Source organism: Podarcis bocagei (assembly GCF_964188305.1).
Source record: "Podarcis bocagei genome assembly, chromosome: 7".
NCBI lineage: Eukaryota > Metazoa > Chordata > Lepidosauria > Squamata > Lacertidae > Podarcis > Podarcis bocagei.
The window spans coordinates 6,241,972-6,263,073 of NC_138132.1; the positions used below are offsets into that span (position 1 = coordinate 6,241,972).

The following is a 21,102-nucleotide window of genomic DNA, read 5'->3' on the forward strand; positions in this document are numbered from 1 at the left end:
AAAAATACATTAACCTAAACACTGATATAAACACCTTCTTCTGATGCACTCCCCCCCTTCCTGCCCATCAACACCTCTCAGCTTCCTGGCCCTCACCCAAGTCTCCACCCATCCCCCCCCTGGCTCTCAGAATTCAATTTTTAAAAAAGAAGGGGGAGGGGGAAAGGATTCCTCGTGGCGCCTTCTGCCCATACCCCTCCCTCACCTCACATAATTAGCTGTGGGAAAGAAAATGGATTTATTTATTTATTTATTTATTTATTTTTGCACTGATGACTAAGTAAATCTGCCGAAATCTATGATTTTCCTTTCAACCAAGGAGCCTAGAAATTACTTCTTTGGCGACAAATAAATAAATAAAGCACAGGCGTTGCGTAGTTTTGTTGCTGCCCTGAAAATCTCTTTACGGTGACAGCACCCGCTATAAAAGCTGTGGGTGGATTTTTATTTTTTTTTAACGCTGGGGGGGCGGGGGCGGGAATGGACCGGGAGGGAAACAGAAAGAGAAATTATATATTCCCCCCTCCCCCGAGTCCTGCACTGCTGTCCACCCACAATGTTCTTTGCTTCAATCTCTCTTCCCTTCACGCGGTCAATCAGGCCTCCCCCCCCCCCGACACTCTTTGGTAAGGAAGAAAGAGAGAGAGGGAAGGAGACTATTTTGTGCAATAGGATTACAGAATTGTGGAGCTGGAAGGAACCTAAAGGGTCATTCTAGCCGAAGCTCCGTGCAGTGCAGGAATTTACACTGAAAGGGCTTTATTCGTGGGCTCCTGGAATTGCTAAACAGCCCTCATAAAAGGTAAAGGGACCCCTGACCATTAGGTCCAGTCGTGGCCAACTCTGGGGTTGTGGTGCTCATCTCGCTTTATTGGCTGAGGGAGCCAGCGTACAGCTTCTGGGTCATGTGGCCAGCAGGACTAAGCCGCTTCTGGCGAACCAGAGCAGTGCACGGAAATGCTGTTTACCTTCCCGCTGGAGCGGTACCTATTTATCTACTTGCACTTGATGTGCTTTCAAACTGCTAGGATGGCAGGAGCAGGGACCGAGCAACGGGAGCTCACCTGTCGCAGGGATTCGAACCGCCGACCTTCTGATCGGCAAGTCCTAGGCTCTGGGGTTTAACCTACAGCGCCACCCGCGTGCCTAAACAGCCCTAGTAACACAAGCCAAATAGTGCTGGCAGGTGCCCATTGGGGCCAGTGAGGTGGAATCCAGGGAGCCCAAATGGTAGGCGGAGCCAGAGGCAGCGAAAGGCGGAGCCAACTCATTCCAGTAATAATAATAATAATAATAATAATAATAATAATAATAATAATAATAATAATAATAATTTTATTTATACCCCGCCCTCCCCAGCCAGAGCCAGGCTCAGGGCGGCTAACACCAATAAAATCACAGTAAAAACATAATGGGGAAAAAGAGAAGGGGGGGAACCAATTTAAAATACAGGTTAAAATGCAATTTAAAATGCAGCCTCATTTTAAAGTAGCCGATAAACCACCAAGACTTGCAGATTGGAAGGTCGGTGGTTCAAATCCCCGCGACGGGGTGAGCTCCCGCTGCTCTGTCCCAGCTCCTGCCAACTTAGCAGTTCAAAAGCACACCAGTGCAAGCAGATAAATAGGTACCACTGCGGTGGGAAGGTAAATGGCGTTTCCATGTGCGCTCTTGTTTCCGTCACGGTGTTCGGTTGTGCCAGAAGCGGTTCAATCCTGCTGGCCACATGACCCGGAAAGCTGTCTGTGGACAAACGCCAGCTCCCTTGGCCTGAAAGCGAGATAAGCGCCACAACCCCATAGTCGCCTTTGACTGGACTTAACCGTCCAGGGGTCCTTTACTTTTGCCTTTTCTTTGGCGATCACTTGTAGCCAAGTAAGATTGTCTTCCATAAACAGAAGCATTGCTCGCCTCTACCAGTGGAGGTAGAAAGTGGTCACCTTTTTGTGAATGACCAATAATAATAATAATAATAATAATAATAATAATAATAATATACCACCCTATACCCGCAGGTCTCAGGGCAGTTCACAAGATAAAAGTACATTGTTGTTGTTTAGTCATTTAGTCGTGTCCGACTCTTCTTGACCCCCTGGACCAGAGCACGCCAGGCACCCCTGTCTTCCACTGCCTCCCACAGTTTGGTCAAACTCATGCTGGTAGCTTCGAGAACACTGTCCCACCATCTCGTCCTCTGTCGTCCCCTTCTCCTTGTGCCCTCCATCTTTCCCAACATCAGGGTCTTTTCCAGGGAGTCTTCTCTTCTCATGAGGTGACCAAAGTCTTGGAGCCTCAGCTTCAGGATCTGTCCTTCCAGTGAGCACTCAGGGCTGATTTCCCTAAGAATGGAGAGGTTTGATCTTCTTGCAGTCCATGGGACTCTCAAGAGTCTCCTCCAGCACCATAATTCAAAAGCATCCATTCTTTGGTGATCAGCCTTCTTTATGGTCCAGCTCTCACTTCCATACATCACTATTGGGAAAACCATAGCCAGTGTGGTGTAGTGGTTAAGAGCGGTGGACTCGTAATCTGGGGAACCGGGTTCGCTTCCCCGCTCCTCCACATGCAGCTGCTGGGTGACCTTAGGCCAGTCACACTTTTCTGAAGTCTCTCAGCCCCACTCACCTCACAGAGTGTTTGTTGTGGGGGAGGAAGGGAAAGGAGAATGTTAGCCGCTTTGAGACTCCTTAAAGGGAGTGAAAGGCGGGATATCAAATCCAAACTCTTCTTCTTCTTCTTCTTCTTCTTCTTCTTCTTCTTCTTCTTCTTCTTCTAACTATACGGACCTTTGTTGGCAAGGTGATGTCTCTACTATTTAAGATGCTGTCTAGGTTTGTCATTGCTTTTCTCCCAAGAAGCAGGCATCTTTCAATTTCGTGACTGCTGTCACCATTACATTATAAAATTACATTATAAAAACACAAAATGCATTATCAAAATGTAAACAGAAACAGCTGAATACACTCTCCGCCCACCAAACCCAAATAAAAACAGTTAAAGGTTTTTTTTAAAAAACACACACACAAAAACACACAATTAAAAAGCAGTTTAAAAGAATGCAAACAGTATTCTCTGCTGGGTGCAGCCCTTTTGTCGTCTATCAGACCCTGCCCTAGGCCTGACAAAGGTGAGGCAGACAGGACCCTCAGAAATCAGTAGAATGAGGCGTAGATTTCCCAGTCATTATGTGGCATGACCGTGGTGCCCTCTAGTGGCCAACGTGCCTTACAGCGCCTTCCAGAATAAACGAGAAGAAAACCGCCTTGAGAAGGACTCAATACAGGTAGGTTCTTTCACCCTTCTGGCATTAACAGCAACTTGAACTGATATTGAGGCTGAGCAGGCGAAGCATACAGGTGTCAAGGGAGATTTTTGCCTCTTTAATTTGCACAGGTGAATTTGCTGCTGCGAAAGGCCAGACAAGAGAGGCAGCACGGTGTAGTGGTTAGAGTGTTGGACTAGGACCTGGGAGACTGGACTTCAAATCCTCGCCCTGTTTAGGGAAGCTTTTAATGTTTGATGTATTACAGTGTTTTAATATTCTGTTGGAGGCCGCCCAAAGTGGCTGGGGAAGCCCAGCCAGATGGGCGGGGTATAAATAGTAAATTATTATTATTTTTATTATTGCCATTTAAATGGGCACCATTTGATCGATTTCAGGGCAAGGCTTACCTGCCCCCCTAATATCTTATTCAAGTTGGCACCCCTGTTTGGAGGCCTCCCCACCCTCTTGGCCCAGAAGCGCCTCTAACTCTCAGTCCCTGTCTCCCTATCCCTAGGAGACGAGGAAGATGAGGAAGACGGGCGCGAGGAACGCCTCCCCTCCTGCTTCGATTACGTCATGCACTTCCTGACGGTCTTCTGGAAGGTTCTCTTCGCCTGCGTGCCGCCCACCGAGTACTGGAACGGGTGGGCTTGCTTCAGCGTCAGCATCCTGGTCATTGGGGTGCTGACGGCCCTCATCGGAGACCTGGCCTCTCACTTCGGCTGCACCGTCGGCCTCAAGGACTCTGTCAACGCCGTGGTCTTTGTGGCGCTGGGCACGTCCATACCAGGTATTTATCCTTGTTATGTACTGAAGTTCTCACCCTGGCCAGCAGGGGGATACTGTAGCTAGTTTGCACTCAGGTCCACATATGCAAATAAGGGATTGAAAGTGACGCTCAGTGATTGGATAGTTACAGAAAGTGGTTACTGTTGCATTGTAGTGGAGCTCTATATAAGCAGGCTGGCTGAACCCTTCAGTTCAGTTCTGTTCTGGCCTGTGAATAAGCAAGACCTGTTTGAAGAACTGCTGTGTCGTCTGATATGTTCACCCACAGCTTAACAATCCTGACGGCAGAAAGGGGGCAGGAAGACTTGCTGCAAGGTGGGCCTCTGAACCCCCAGGGGTGACCAGGGTTCCAACGCCCAAGCTCAAGAGGTTGAGGGTCTTTTGCTAGATCTCTTACGAATGTTTCTGTTGCAAATACGTTCTTACCCCTAACCTGATGCCCCCCAGAAGTTCACACGCAAAGGAAAGGCCAGTTTACCAACTGAAACGCAAGAGACAGTAGTATGCGGGTGCTGTTTTCGTACAGCAAATTCGCAACATAAGCAGGCAGCAATTCATACAGCATGCGCTCCTGATGATCTTGAGAGTCCACAAAGGATCCCTGGCTATTTCCAAATCCTAGTAGCCGTTTGCCCACTCTAAAGACAGTTCTGTTTGTCCCATGATTTCTAGGCCCAAGTCCGAGAGGGTCTTCCTTTCATCTTGCCACTTTTAAACCTGCTCTTTACTGCTGAATTGGAACAAACATCAGTTGAGTTTTGTGGGGCTTGACATTTGTTCCTTTTCAGCAGTAAAGAGCGGGTTTCCCCAGGGAAAAACCTAAACTATCACAGGACAAACATAAGCGGGGATGAGCTCTAAAAGTGAAGTGAGGACATTTGTGACCCAGAGGGGTGGCCTTCCACCCCAAGGCAGGCCCTACAAATAACCGAGAGATGCATTTTAAATAAAAGCACACATTCTATTCATGTAAAAACACCAGGCAGGCCCCACAAATAACCCAGAGATGCATTTTAAATAAAAGGAAACATTCTATTCATACAAAAACACGCTGATTCCCGGACCATCCGTGGGCTGGATTTAGAAAGCGATTGGGCCGGATCCGGCCCCTGGGCCTTAGTTTGCCTACCCATGGGTAAGACTTTCCTTTTGATTGATCTGCTTATTTACTGCCATGGGGGAGGAAGCCGATTCCCCGAAGCCTGGCAAGAGGCCAGCCCTTTCCTCCCTTGAAGGGGGCACTTGACTGCTATCGCCCCCTTGTGGCACCAGGGCATCAGTGTAGGAGGAAGAGGGGGTCCCCCAGGGTTGTCGGCCACCCTGTGTCCCTGCTGACCACGGCTCTTCTCTTCCCACAGACACCTTCGCCAGCAAAGTGGCCGCCCTCCAGGACCAGTGCGCCGACGCCTCCATCGGCAATGTGACCGGGAGCAACGCCGTCAACGTCTTCTTGGGCCTGGGCGTGGCCTGGTCCGTGGCGGCCATTTACTGGGCCTTCCAAGGCAAAAACTTTGAGGTGGAGACGGGCAGCCTGGCCTTCTCCGTCACCCTCTTCACCATCTTTGCCTTCGTCTCCATCAGCGTCCTCATGTACCGCCGCCGGCCGCACATAGGGGGCGAGCTGGGGGGTCCCCGAACCCCCAAAATCCTCACCACTTGCCTCTTCATGGGCCTCTGGTTCGTCTACATCCTCTTTGCCAGCCTCGAGGCCTACTGCCACATCAAGGGCTTCTGAGGACCGCTGGGGTGAACGCGTGGGGTCGGGCTGGGGAGAGATAGCTGGCCAACAGGGGGGGCACCCTCTGCAAATAGACGCTCCTGTGGCCTGGTTCCCCCACAAGCTTCTGAGCATCGGTCCCCACCAGCCAGCCAGCCAGCCACCTACCCCTCTGAACCACACGGGACAAGGGGGTCTCTTCTCTCCTCGCCTCAGGAGCAGATGCCCGTCCAATGGCTGCTCCCAAAATTTCCAGGCATCTCCAGGCCATATTTCCCCCCCTGCCCTTGTCCCACTTGCTCTCCAACCAGGACATTTCTGTTTCTCCACTCTTCGCTCCCCAAGGGGGGTCTGCCATACTCCAGTCCTGGGGTCTCCCCCCCCCACTGGAACTAGGGACGCCAAGAGAGAGGGGAGCATGGTGTGTGTGTTTGTGTGTGTGTGCGTTCTGTTTTTAACACCCAGCTACCGCTGTGTCTGCAATGTGTCTTCTCAAACACCTTCCTGTGGTTCTTCAGTTCCACGGCACCTAAGACCACAAAGCTGGAAGCGACCAATCACCTTCCTTCCTTCTCTTGCTCCCCCTTCTTGAAGGTGGGTGTGGCATTTCATGAAGGCCGCTCTCGAGAGGTGAATCCTACGCCAGCAGTAGCGTGATGGGATTTTGCCATTTGTTTTCTATCTCTCTCTCTCTCTAAATGATTCCGACGTTCTCAACAGTTGCTTCCGACGTGCTTTTGGAAATGGGTTGGGGTTGTCATCAGGCCGGAAACACGTGACAACCGGCTCCGCCCCAAATAGAAGGGGACGTTTGACCTCAACGCTCATCCTCCCCACACACTGCCCCCCCCCCGTTCCTGGGATTTTGGAGGGGGGCCAACGGACGAGCAAAATCTCCTGCTGCTTTTTCTACGAGGTCATGTTCACCAAAGTAGTGAACTTCTTTTGGAACAGCGCCATAACTCGCTTTTAACTCCTGTTCTGCTCTCTATGGCGAAAGGTGTTAGAATAAGGGTCTGTACCGCCCTGCTTTTTAAAGGAGGGTGACATCCCTCACCTTCCGACTGTTAGGACAGGGTCTTCCTCTCCTCCTTTCCTGGAATGTCTTTCTCCACCACAATGAGAAGAATTTCGCTCTAGGTGGGTGGCTGGGAGAATGGTATAGTTCTCTTTGTACCTTATCCGTGGTGGAATGGCTTGGCACATCACTATGGACGATTCTCTCAGATGGGGTGGGGGGACACCCGATGACCTTCCTTTGAACTATAGGTATGGGTTGTCCTTAGTGATCCACTCATCCCCATGTGATTCTTTCGGAGAAGCGTGTGGGATCCAGGAAGGCGGATAGAGAAATTTCAGTGTGCCAGAAATGTAAAAATGATGCTCTTTTGTGGGGGGTGGGGCTGGGGAGGTGAAAGATGGCCTCACCTACATGCAGAATGTGAACGGAAGCAGGAACGTTGCCTTGAGCGAATACCGTTTCCTTCTGGACATCTGAATGTGCAGATCAGTGTTTGTAGATCTTACCATATTTCCCTCTGCAGGCAACTTGAAGGTCTCTTTCTGGAGCAAAACATTTGCCTAGACAAGGGGTCGGCAACCTAAGGCCCGTGGGCCACAAGCGGCCCATAGGGGTTGTTTAACCGGCCCATGGACACCCGCTCGGTCAGCTCCCATGCGCCACGCTAAACCGACGCAGAGCAGAGTGGAGACTGCCTTCCACAACGCTGGCCGGCTTCTCATTGGCTGCAGGAAGCTCCTGCAACCAATGGGAAGCTGTGCAAGCCTCCTCTGCTCTGGAAATAGCGTTTGCACATGCATGTGTGCGTGCACACACACTCCAGCCCACCGCGGCATCTGCGCAACCATGAACCAGCCCAATCCACAAAAACTTTGCCGATCCCTGGCAAAGATTGACACTTGGGCATACCACTTGGGCATACCAACTCCCTGGTCTATTAGAAATGTCTCGACTTGTGCTGAGTGCCCATTCCCACCCAGGTACAGCGTACAATCGTGCATGCCTGTCTGAGACGGAAGAGACTGGAGACCAGCCTTTGCTCAGAACCCATTTTGCAACAGGAAGAGGAAGTGCCGCCATCTTGAAACTGGGAGCGCTGGGCTGCTCCAAGCTTGTGGCTTCCATGGAATCTCCCTCTCTTTGAAGAAACCGTTCACTCTTCTTTGCCTCCTTCTAATATATTTTCTCCACAAAGAGGGAAGCTCCCCCTCAGTTTATGAACACAGATGCAGTGAGCGAGAGATCAGGAAGGTGCCATCCTCACAAATCTGCTCCCAACATGGTCGCAGTGCATGCATTTCACTGCCTCTTTGCTGCCCACTCTCTGGGACTGTCCTTCTTGCCCTCATGCCCATGGCCATCCCGGGTGCCAACCAGATATTGCCAGGCATCCCAGCACCATGCCTCTGATGAATGGAGTGGGGTTATTTGAACTCTTAGCAAGACTCCGTTCCTTCTCCACCGGAGCTTTGGCATCCAATTTTGTCCTTTATCATTGCCTGGTGGACCTCTTTCTAGAAAGACAACAGATTTGAAACCAGACTCACACTGCCATTGGGCAACATTGCCGTCCAATCATACTTGGTCTTAGAGGTTGCCTAGCTTTAAAAACATGGCAGATGATGGGTTTCAATGACTGGCTGAGGAGTGGAGCCAAGGTGGAGGACCAGAAGACTGGCTGTGTGATCGGAAGACACAAGTTTTACTGGTCAAACTGGAAACATGCTAGCCGGTTGGAAACGGCCATCTCAGCCCATCCCTATGTGCACCGCAAAGCTTCCTGCAGTGTCTCTAGCTCCAGAAATCCCATGTGGTACAGTTCTGTTTCAACCCACAATTTTGAATAGAACCAGCCCTACCATTAGGTAACATGAGGTGGCTGCCTCAGGCGGCAGTTGCTGATGGGCAGGGAGCAGTGTTCAGGGCTGTGTTCGCTTTGGGACCTGCCCTGCTGCCCTCAGGTGTGGTGTGGTGTGTGGGATGTTCTCCTATTACCATGTTGAAAGTAAGATCTTCTCTAGGCAGATGGTTTCTTTCTGAGTGTCTTCTGCAATGTGCCATTAATGCAACGATAGTGCATTGGTGGTAGGTTTATAATGGATGCACCATTCTTCAGTTCTTCTGCAACGCTTCCTCAACGTTGCTGCATTATTGCCACCTGAAAGCACAATGAAAGCAGGACAAAAACAAATAAAAAGTCACAGGATTTCAGCAGGAAGTTATGGGAGACGCACAAATGGGAAATGAAACAGTACGCCTGCTCCAAAAGTTTTGCAGGCACAAACAGTATTGAAACCTGGCTTGCGTATAACAGCCCAGATACCATCCTGAGAACAAGCCATCATGAATGCACAATAAACAGGATTTCTGGAGGGGCCCTAATTTTCAACCACCAGCCTGGTTCATTTTTTAAACATGGAATGGGATGGTGCTGGTGGAAGGGAGCCATCTTGCCCTTGCTTGTCTCAGACAGCAAAATAACTTGGGCCGGCCCTACCATTGGTTCATCTACTTATGAGAGCAATGGCCAGTGGGAGGCCTTTGGATGAGGAGTGGGGACTCCAGGTCCCATCAACCTTGGCTGTTGGTGATACTGACTTGGGCTGGAGGGGGTTGGAGTCCAGCGCAGCAAAAAAGAAGAAGCTAATGCTATTCTAGACTACATCAACAGTTGTATAGTGTCCCGATAAAGGGAAGTCATAGTCCTGTTTTCTTCTGCCTTGGTCAGACCACACCTGGAATACTGTGTCCAGTTCTGGGCGCCACAATTTAAGAAGGATGTTGACAAGCTGGAAGGTGCGCAGAGGAGGGCGACCAAGATGATCAAGGGTCTGGAAACCGAGCCTGATGAGGAACGGTTGAAGGAGTTGGCTGTGTTTAGTCTGGAAAAGAGGAACTGGAGAGAAGATACGATAGCCATCTTCAAATATCTTAAGGGCTGTCACATGGAAGATGGAGCAAGATTTAAGACTAGTGTCTGGGAGTGGCTGCCAATACCATGTAACACAAGTCCTAAAGGATCTTCACTGGCTCCCAGTATGTTCCTGAGCACAATTCAAAGTGTTGGTACTGACCTTTAAAGCCCTAAACGGCCTCAAAGTCCCACTATACCTGAAGGAGCATCTCCACCTCCATCATTCAGCCCGGACACTGAGGTCCAGCTCCAAGGGCCTTCTGGCAGCTCCCTCACTACGAGAAATAAAGTTACAAGGAACCAGGCCTTCTTGGCGGTGGCGCCCTCTCTGTGGAACGCCCTCCTGCCAGATGCCAGGGAGTTAAAGAATTACACAACTTTTAGAAAACATCTGAAGGCTGCCCTCTTCAGGGAAGTTTTTAACGTCTGACACTTTATTTTATTTTTATATTTTGCTGGAAGCCGCCCAGAATGGCTGGGGGGGGGGGACCCAGCCATATGCGTGGGGTATAAACAATAAAATTATTATTATCATCATTATTATTTCTTCTTGCTCTGGAGGGCTAGGATCTGAATCAATGGATTCAAGTTACAAGGCAGGAGATTCCGACTAAACACCGAGAAGAACTTTCTGACAATAGGAGCTGTTTGACTGGGGACTCCTTTGGAGGTGTCTAAGCAGACGTTGCCTGGCCATCTGTCACAGACGCTTTAGTTGAGATTCCTGCATTTCAGGGGGTTGGGCTAGATGACCCCCGGGGTCCCTTCGAACTCTACAATTCTATGATTCTATGAGCACATACAGGGCCACGGATTCCTTGACTTGGTGTGGTTAGGTTTAGGGATGGCTGTGCCCCTTTAAGTAGGTCTAAGAAGAAGGGCCATAGCTCAGCGGTGGAACATCTGTTTTGCACGCAGAAGGTCTTGGGTCCAGTCCCTGGAATCTCTAGGTAGGGCTGGCAGAGCACAGCCTGAAATCCTGGAGAGCCGCTGCTGCCAGCCAGTGTAGGCAGTACTGAACTGGATGGATCAATGGCCTGACTCAGTATGACTTGCTATGTCCCTCTGACACTTACTTTGGTTGCTACCGTATTTTTGCTCTATAGGATGCACTTTCCCCCCTCCAAAAATGAAGGGGAAACGTGTGTGCGTCCTATGGAGCGAATGCAGGCTCCTTAGCTTCAGCGATAGCAACGGGAAGCCTCCGAAGCGCAGAGGGAGCGCTCCCTCTGCGCTCCGGAAGCTTCGTGTTGCTTTCGCTGAAGCCTGGAGAGCGAGAGGGGTCGGTGCGCACCGACCCCTCTCGATCTCCAGGCTTCAGGCAGCTATCTGCAAGCCTTTGGAGTGTGGCGGGAGTTCCAGCTGCGCTCTGAAGGCTTGTGGATAGCAGCCCGCAGCCTGAAGCCCGGGGAGCGCAGTGACAACTCCTGCTGCGCTCCCCAGGCTTCAGGCAGCTATCCACAAGCCTTCGGAGCGCGCCCCCAGCCCCGCAAGCTCCGGGAGCGCAGCAAGGCTGCGCGCAACCTTGCCACTGCTCCTGGACCTGTTCTGGGGGCTGGGGTCGGGGGAAGCTCAGGCTTCCCCCGCCCCAGCCCCGCGGTTAAAAACGAAGCCAAGACAGCAAGCGGGATCCATCCTGCTCGTTGTCTTGGCTTCTGCCAAAGCCGTGCACAGCTTCTCCCGGCTGGAGAGGTTGCGCGTGGCTAAAGAGGAAGCCAAGACAGCCAGCGGGATGGATCCCACTCACTGTCTTGGCTTCTTTGCTCTTTGGGGCTGGGGAGGGAATAATCCCCCCCTTATTCCCCCCCCTAAAAATTAGGTGTGCCCTATAGTCTGGTGCACCCTATGGAGCAAAAAATACGGTAATGAAACAGAGCCACTTGACAGCGTAACACAGGGAAGAAAGAAGGAAGGGGGGAAAGAGAGGAAGGTCTCTGCCTGCAAGGAGCTTCCAATCCGAATGTCAGTAGTAAAGAAGAGAATTTAGGGAGGAGAGGAAGCATTGTATCAGGGGTTTAAAAGCATTGCTTCACCTGGGGATGAGCAACAATATTCTGGAAAGGGAGGGAACAGATGATTTTGCCCCTGCTCAGGTGAGTCTAGGAAATGTAATCCAACCTCTGCTATTTTGGTTGTTGAATATATTTTTTTACCTTGGCTCAGGCCGTCCACTTTGACTTGGAAAGGGGGCAGAGCAGAAAAACGACCTGTTTTCACTATTCTGAACCCAGAGGGCTTACCGTATTTTTCGCTCCATAAGGCGCACCTGACCATAAGACGCACCTAGTTTTTAGAGGGGGAAAGCCCCGTTTTGGGGGATATCAGCTCACAGTTGTGCAGCTTCTTTTGCAAAGGGGGAAAACCCTGTTTTTATGGGGTTCAATTCACAGTTCTGCAGCTTCTTTAGGAAAGGAAAGGGAGCAATTTCTACAGTTTCCAGCCAGATAATCTAATCAGCCAGTCACATGTCGCTGGGGAAACAAACGGCCTCCATCTGCAGAACATTCAGCAATGGAGACCTGGGCAAGGGGCTGGAAAGGGAGCCAGCGACCGACCGCACATTCGCTCCATAAGACGCATAGACATTTCCCCTTACTTTTTAGGAGGAAAAAAGTGTGTCTTATGGAGCAAAAAATACGGTAAGCATAGCGGTGGGGCACAGAGAGAAACCACCAGTTCTATTGAGTACCATACCTTTCAAGTGCCCCAGAAAGAAACAGGTTGTTCCATTTTTTCTTGCGAGATCTCAGCAGCCGTTTCGGGTGCTGTGCTCTGGGACTGCGCTCTCTCCCTGAAAAGCCACTTTTTCAGGGCCTCGGTCTCACCTTGTGCCCCCAAATGCACATCTTTGGGTGCCGCACGAGATCTCGGCGCCCCCCCAAAAAACACTTTTTCAGGGTGAGAGCGAGGTGCAAGACTTGCCCTGGAGCACGTCCTGAAGGACACACGTCCCAGTTTTGCATTGGAATAAGTTGGGAAGTATTGAGTACTACTGTCCAGAGGTAGTTTTGCTCCAGCTCACCTCAACCCCAGTCAGCGTGGCCTGGGGTCAGGGGTGGTGTGTTCGAGTCCATCAACTTCCGGGAGGGAGTACGAAGCTCCTGGTTACCTCTACATGTTGTGGGAGATCTCAGGAGTTGATTGCTCCCCTTGTGGAAATTCCACCTGGGACAAACGTCCCATTCGCCCAATAGCTGGGCCGATCCCAAGCAAGAAGTTACCAATTTCCCAAGTCCTCTCCCAAGACCAGCTTTCCTGCCCATATCTTTGACATGACTCCACTTCTTGGGGGGGGGGCTTCCTTCCCTCCCTTTCCAAGCATGGGGTGGGGGCTTTATGAACTTGACGCAGGATGGGAGCTCTACTTGCCCTAGAAGACGGGTGCTCGCGTTTCGATTTTTTAAAAATAAAAACCTTTATCAAATCCCCACCTGACTTTCGTAGCCCAAAGTATGGGTACAGTTTTCTAATGCATTTGTGGGGGGCAGAGGGGAAAATGTTATTGCATTGGTGGGAGGGGAATAAAATGTGGTGTTTATAATATCTGGTTTTCTAACCACTTCTTCCCTTTCGGCGTATGACGGAAGATACTTTTCAGACTGAGAGACTTTGTAGTTTCTTTCTGCTTTGCAGTACTGGGGAGCGGTGGGGGGGAATCTTAATTCAGCAGCCTTCTCTTTTCACTTTTCTAGTTCGCCGGCTCCTACTCTTGCTCTGAACTTTTTAATTTTTTAAAACTCTGCATTGTACACTTCCTCCCTCCCTCCCTCCCTCCCTCCCTCTCTCTCTCTCTCTCTCTCTCTCTCTCTCTCTCTCTCTCCCTCCCTCCCTGTACAGGTTGCCATAAGATATTGAATCTTGCCTGTTATTCATTTTGCAAAGAAAAAACAAACACACAAAATCAACAACCTTGTTTAGCAGAACTTGCATGATGCTCTCCAGAGACAAATGAACAATTTATGAATACATGTTATTTTGAAGGGGGAAAAAACAGCGACACCTGGATCCTAATTGAGTGTGGTTATTTTCAAGGCGTGTGTCTCTCTGACTTTTCAGATCTGGGTACCCATGTTGGGTTGGTGGCTTCCTTTGAGGTCTATCGCAAGAACATTTGCGATATTTTGAATTTTGTTAAATTCACACACATTTCAAATAACTACCAACTGCTTTAAAAATAAATTTAAAAGCTTACAGAAAGGAAGAAGCAACACAATTGTTAAAAGACCAACAGGGGTTGGAAAGGCAGGTGGACTGCTGCTAGTTCTGGAGGTTCCTCAGGCAAAACGGTGGAGGAATTTTGAGAGCGCTGAAAAGAGGATTTAATTTATTATTTCCTTCATAAAATGTATAGACCGCTTGATTGTAAACAACAACAAAAACACCCTCAGGGCTGTTTGCACAAAGAATAAAACAATGAAATCATTAGTAAAAAAAAACAACTGTTAAGAATAACTATTTTTTTATTATTTTTTAAAACCCAATTAAAATCATTGATAAAATAGCAATCAGATTAAAACACACGTCAACATTCTACCTAGCTGGACAGGCTTGACTAGACAATTTTTAAAAAATATCATTTATTTATATTATTATTATATTCTGACAAAGTAATAATCATAAATAAATAAGAATTAAAATGTGCACCCCTCCTCCAAGACCATTCCATTGAAACTATCCAGCCTCCCAAAATTTCAACACCTCTTGCGATGGTTTGACCCCTTTCCATTTTAACAGTACAAATTCTACAAACACCTTCAATATCTCCTCAAAATCATTTCTCCTGCATATTCCCTGTCTCGCCTTAATGGCACATGCTAATTTATCATTAATAGGTCTATCCCACACCTCTTTATACCATTCTTCCATTTTATATTCCGCTTGCCGCTTCCTCGCTATCATAATTTGCGCAGCTGTCAATAAATTTGTGAGCAAGTCCTTCATAGCCTGCGAACCTTCCACCCCATTGTCAATTGATAATTACGCTGCCTCTGGACTTTTGGTCTGCTTTTAACCCAGTGATTCCTGTTATCTCCTTAAACAGCCTTTGCCAGAAAATGTGTGCATTTTTACGCCCCCGCCACACGTGAAGACAAAAATGTTTTTAGCAGGTACCGAAAGGAGTGCAGGGAAAGCGCCTGTCTGGTGTCAATTGGCAGGGAGTTCCAAAGTGTAGGTGCTGTCACACCAAAAGATCAATTCCTTACACGTGCAGAATGAGTATCATGTGGCACATCTATGAAGAGCGCCCCGTTCCACAGATGGAAGTGGTTGGGTAGGCACACATTTGATTAGGGTTTGATAAGATGAAAACAATTCCACAGGGAGGGCATTCTGCAACCCCCCCATGTGTGGTGAGTTGGCACAGGGGAGTATCTCGGGCCTGGATCTCGGGCAGACCCGTGGCACACAATTCCTTATAACAGGGTGTGGAGAAATCGGGAAGGGAGACGTTGTTAAACCTCTCTCCTCACGATAGAACCCAACGGGATCACCCAATGAAGCAAAAAGGACAGTTGAAAGGAAGTTACTGTATTTTTCACTCCATAAGACGCACCTGACCATAAGACACACCTAGTTTTTAGAGGAGGAAAACAAGAAAAAAAAAATATTCCGAACGAAACAGTGGATGTACGATTTTTGTGGTTCATGCTGTGGCCACAGACATGGGATTTGACAGTGAGTTTGGGGTAGCCCAATGCAAAAATCCTGAGGATCCACGTGGATCCGTGCTTTGTAACCACGTTTTTGCACCATTGCGGCCCCACGAAAGAGCGGATGCGTGGTTTTTTTGGTGCAGGCTGTAGGACATGCTATGTGATCTGATGGTGAATTTGGGTGACCCAATGCAAAAATCCTGAGGATCCATGGCCTTTACCTCCCCCCTCCCAGGCAGCCTCCTTTATTGCTAGAGTCCCTTATCTCGCTCCCGATCGCTTGCTGACCAGCTGCTTCCTTTCAACACCCATTTCCCTCTTTCAAAAAAAGAGAGCATGATCTGCTTTTCACCCCTGGGAAATTCAGCTCCAGGGACCACGCATTTGCTCCATAAGACGCATAGACATTTCCCCTTACTTTTTAGGAAGAAAAAAGTGTGTCTTATGGAGCGAAAAATATGGTACTTCTTCACATAGTTAAAACTACAGAATTTGCCACATAAAAAGGGGTTTGGGCAGATTGGCAGAGGAGGTTCAGCCTATCAATGGCTGCAACTACTAATCTCCAGTTCCGAGGCAGGGAATGCCTCTAAACCAAGGTTTCTCGAACTTGGGTCTCCAGCTGTTTAGAGCAGGCATCCCCAACCTTCGGCCCTCCAGATGTTTTGGACTACAATTCTCATCATCTCTAACCACTGGTTCTGTTAACTAGAGATCATGGGAGTTGTAGGTCAAAACATCTGGAGGGTCGCAGGTTGGGGGTGCCTGGTTTAGAGGCTACAAATCCCATCATCCCTAGCTAGCAAGACTAGTGGTCAGGGAAGATGGGGGATGTAGTCCAGCCGGAGACCAAAGTTTGGGAAACACTGATTGAAATACTACTAGTGAAGGACCTGTGTGAGTGTCTGGAGGAGGTTGGAGGATGGATGGTGGCTAACAGACTGAGGTTGAATCCTGACAAGAAAGAAGTACTGTTTTGGGGGGACAGGAGGCGGGCAGGTGTGGAGGACTCCCTGGTCCTGAATGGGGTAACTGTGCCCCTGAAGGACCAGGTGTGCAGCCTGGGAGTCATTTTGGACTCACAGCTGTCCATGGAGGTGCAGGTTAATTCTGTGTCCAGGGCGGCTGTCTACCAGCTCCACCTGGTACGCAGGCTGAGACCCTATCTGCCCACAGACTCTCTCGCCAGAGTGGTGCATGCTCTGGTTATCTCTCACTTGGACTACTGCAATGCACTCCATGTGGGGCTACCTTTGAAGGTGACCCAGAAACTACAACTAATCCAGAATACGGCAGCTGGACTGGTGACTGGGAGCAGCCGCCGAGACCACATAACACCGGTCTTGAAAGACCTACATTGGCTCCCAGTACGTTACCGAGCACAATTCAAAGTGTTGGAGCTGACCTTTAAAGCCCTAAACGGCCTCAGCCCAGTATACCTGAAGGAGCGTCTCCACCCTCATCATTCTGCCCGGACACTGAGGTCCAGCTCCGAGGGCCTTCTGCTGGTTCCCTCACTGCGAGAAGCCAAGTTACAGGGAACCAGGCAGAGGGCCTTCTCGGTAGTGGCACCCGCCCTGTGGAACGCCCTCCCACCGATGTCAACGAGAAAAACAACTACCAGACTTTTAGAAGACATCTGAAGGCAGCCCTGTTTAGGGAAGCTTTTAATGTTTAATAGGTTATTGTATTTTAGTGTTCTGTTGGAAGCTGCCCAGATGGGCAGATTATATATAAATTATTATTATTATTATTATTATTATTATTATTATTATTATTATTAGAGAGCAAGATTAGTCAGGGCTTGCTTGTAGTCTTCCTGGGGGCTTCTGGTTGGCCCCTGGATGCGAACAGGATTCTGGGACAGACGAGTGTTTGGTCTGATGAAGCAGGTCTCTTCCTTGAGAGGAAGGTCTGTAGCTCAATGGCACAGCACCTGACTTAAATGCAAAAGGTCGCAGGTTCAATCCCCATCATCTCCAGCTAGGGCCGGCAGAGAGCGCTCTCTGAAATCCTGGAGGAGGAGCTGCCAGTCAGTGTAGCCAGTACTGAGTTCGACGAAGAAATAATCCATATATAAGGCAACTTCTTAAGGGGGTACCAAACCTATATATGTTTCTTGGGTGCAGAGAGTCTTCAAAGAAAGAGCGTGGTATGCAAACACCTGCAATGAGGGCCACTAGGTGGCGCAGTAGGGACGTGGGTGGCGTTGTGGGCTAAACAACAGAACCTAGGGCTTGCTGATCAGAAGGATGGCGGTTCGAATACCCGCGACGGGTGAGCTCCCGTTGCTCGGTCCCTGCTCCTGCCCACCCAGCAGTTAGAAAGCACGTCAAAGTGCAAGTAGATAAATAGGTACCACTCCGGTGGGAAGGTAAATGACATTTCCGTGCGTTGCTCTGGTTCGCCAGAAGCGGCTTAGTCATGCTGGCCACATGACCCGGAAGCTTTCTGCGGACAAACGCCGGCTCCTTCGGCCAGTAAAGTGAGATGAGCGCCGCAACCCCAGAGTAGTTTGTGACTGGACCTAACGGTCAGGAGTCCCTATACTTTTAGGTGGCACAGTAAGTCTGTTTCTCTACAAATTTATTTTATCCATAAAGGTAAAGGGACCCCTGACCGTTAGGTCCAGTCGTGGACGACTCTGGGGTTGTGGTGGTCATCTCACTTTATTGGCCAAGGGAGCCGGCATACAGCTTCCAGGTCATGTGGCCAGCATGACTAAGCCACTTCTGGCGAACCAGAGCAGCGCACGGAAGTGCCATTTACCTTCCCACCAGGGCGGTACCTATTTATCTACTTGCACTGGTGTGCTTTCGAACTGCTAGGTTGGCAGGAGCAGGGACTGAGCAATGGGAGCTCACCCTGTCGTGGGGATTCAAACCGCCAACCTTCTGATCGGCAAACCCTAGGCTCTGTGGTTTAACCCACAGAGCCACCCGCGTCCCAATAGAAATGTATTAATGGTTAAGAAAGCCTGCTCTTGCTACAGAGGCTTTGCTTTCCCGCAATTAGCTGAGAACAAAACTGAATTGGAGATGCCACACAAGCACTTAATTAATGCAGCCTTGATTGTAATATTATTAATTGCATTTATTTCCCACCTTTTCCTCCAATTAGCTCAACATTTCATACATGAGTCTTCCCCTCCTCAATCCCCAACAAAAACCCTGCAAGGTAGATCAGGCTGAGAGGCAGTGAGAGGAGTGAGGATTTGGACTCTAACCACTACACCACGCTGCCCCCTCAAGCAATGGTTTCCCCCAAGGTCAAGAGCCTTCCCATGTTTACTCACAAGTAAGCCTCATTCAGCAAAAGGTCCCAACAAGGTTAATTAATTTCCTGCTTCATGTTCACTGCTGTTGCTTCTTGCTGATGGGGGATTAGTGATTAACAGCCTATTAATTGCTGCTTTCGCTGCCTCTATTAATTGCCCTGCTTAGTCTCTGTTCCCAATTTTCTATCATGATATTTGTTTTCATTTCGAAAGAAAAATAGCCACGTGTTGCTGTTTGAAAAATCAACAGGAAAAAAAATATGAGAGGAAACCTCTGCCCGTGGGAACAGAAACTGACATTGTAGCAATTAAGAGATGCTGCTGAAGAACAAGGACGCGGGTGGCGCTGTGGGTTAAACCACAGAGCCTAGGACTTGCTGATCAGAAGGTCAGCGGTTCAAATCCCCATGACGGGGTGAGCTCCTGTTGCTCGGCCCCTGCTCCTGCCAACCTAGCAGTTTGAAAGCATGTCAAAGTGCAAGTAGATAAATAGGTACCGCTCCAGCAGGAAGGTAAACGGCGTTTCCGTGCGCTGCTCTGGTTCGCCAGAAGCGGCTTAGTCATGCTGGCCTTATGAATTGATATGTATAGGATTGCTTTAGCAATAATCCTCCAGCCACATTCAGCAGGAATCTATGCAACAGGCTGAATCTGTAAACAGCCAAAGGAGCCCTTGCAGAAGTTACTGGGCTAGATTAGGCAGCAATTGCATTTTCTTGCTAGACGTTAAGGTGCTGCAATTGCATTTTACAACCAAAAAGGGGAAGCTATTGTGACTAATCGAGTCTGAATAAATACAAAAGGGCAACACAGAAAACCAGTGGGCTTCGAAAATTTGACAGTTCCCCACCTTGCTAAACTATAAAGAGTGGGTAAGAAAAACCCCCAATGAATTTGAATCCTGCCAATTAATAGCAAATAACGCCTGGAAGTCAAGAAAGACCAAACTCCACGATGAGTGGCAGCACTATGATGAGCCTGACATGCATAACTTGGTAAATAACATCCCAGAACCTTCCAAAATGAGGGGAGACTTTGTGTCAGAGGGTTGGCAGACCCTCTTGCGACACCGATCTCCGGGCAGTGGTGTAGTGTGGAGGGGGCACAGGGGCGGTTGTCCCAGGCACAAATTTGTTAGGGGTGCAATATTTCAACACGCAACGTAGCTGTCTGCTTCTGTCGCTGGGCTCCATTAAGAGCAGCTTCTCCATGCAAACCAAGAAATGACCTCTCCAGACAATGGAATGAATCTTCTTATCTCTGCGGCTGCAATCTCCTGGGTCATGCGGATGCTGTTAGGCAGTTGAGTGGCATGCATACTCTGTCCGTTTCCCTTCCTCCCTCCCCTCCACAGGGCCCTGGGCACTGGCAACCTATAATACACCACTGTTTCTGGGAAAAACAAATCTAGCATCCACTAAGAGGCCAACACCCCCAAATCTCCACCTTTCCACCTGCTCTGTTTTTTCACCAGTGCAAGATGCTTACTCACCTTGCTGGACCAGACAAGAGGGCAAGCCCATGGACCCTCCAAAACCTGGATCTGACCATCACACAAAACACACACACACACACACACACACACACACACACACACACACCCCACTTGCCTGTGCTGTGAGCCCTGCTTGTTCCGAGTTTCACTAAGGAAATGGCATAGGTGCATATAAGCAAATGGGATGCTAGCAAACTCACAGGCCCCAGGGCGGGTTGCAGCAATTTAGGAATCAACATAAAGAGCAGTTAAAATTGCAATCACAGGAAATGGATGGGCCCTGGAGAAAACACAGCCAGCTTGTGCTGCAAATTTTGCAGGCCATTTCTCTGCCTGCAACCTTGGAAAGGAACAAACAGGTGTGTTTGAAATGAACGCCGCGAGACACCTTCCAGCCTGGCTGCTGTGCTCAATGTGTGTGACATCTGTCTCTTCCTCTGTTCCTGTTCCTCATCTTCATGGAAAACTGGCCCAGTTTATAAAGTTGGCGGGGTCTTGGAATGGGCTCTGTGGGTTAAACCACTGAGCCTAGGACCTGCCGATCAGAAGGTCGGCGGTTCGAATCCCGGCGATGGGGTGAGCTCCTGTTGCTCAGTCCCTGCTCCTGCGAACCTAGCAGTTTGAAAGCACGTCAAAGTGCAAGTAGATAAAGAGGTACCACTCCGGCGGGAAGGTAAACAGCACTTCCGTGCGCTGCTCTGGTTTGCCAGAAGCGGCTTAGTCTTGCTGGCCACATGACCCGGAAGCTGTACGCCGGCTCCCTCGGCCACTAAAGCGAGATGAGTGCCGCAACCCCAGAGTCGGCCACGACTGGACCTAATGGTCACGGGTCCCTTTACCTTTACCTACCAAATCCCTATATACTCAACTACTCAAACAGGAGAAAGTGGTGCTTTTGATTACATCAGCTAAAATTACAGCTACCAGGTGGCGCTATTGCTCTAAAGTTTGCACTGGTTTGTGAGATATA

The 21,102-nt window shown here is 49.3% G+C and overlaps 1 protein-coding gene across 1 annotated transcript in view; it reads left to right on the plus strand.

Annotated features, from left to right (window-relative positions):
• Positions 1–6,939, plus strand: part of SLC8A2 (solute carrier family 8 member A2) — a 135,840-nt gene extending 128,901 nt beyond the window's left edge. Inside the window, exons 7-8 of the mRNA XM_081200214.1 lie at positions 3,780–4,055; positions 5,413–6,939. Coding sequence (XP_081056340.1) covers positions 3,780–4,055; positions 5,413–5,789 — 653 coding nt within the window. The 3' untranslated portion in view covers positions 5,790–6,939. The remainder of the gene's footprint in view (positions 1–3,779; positions 4,056–5,412) is intronic.
• Positions 6,940–21,102: the final 14,163 nt, after the last annotated feature.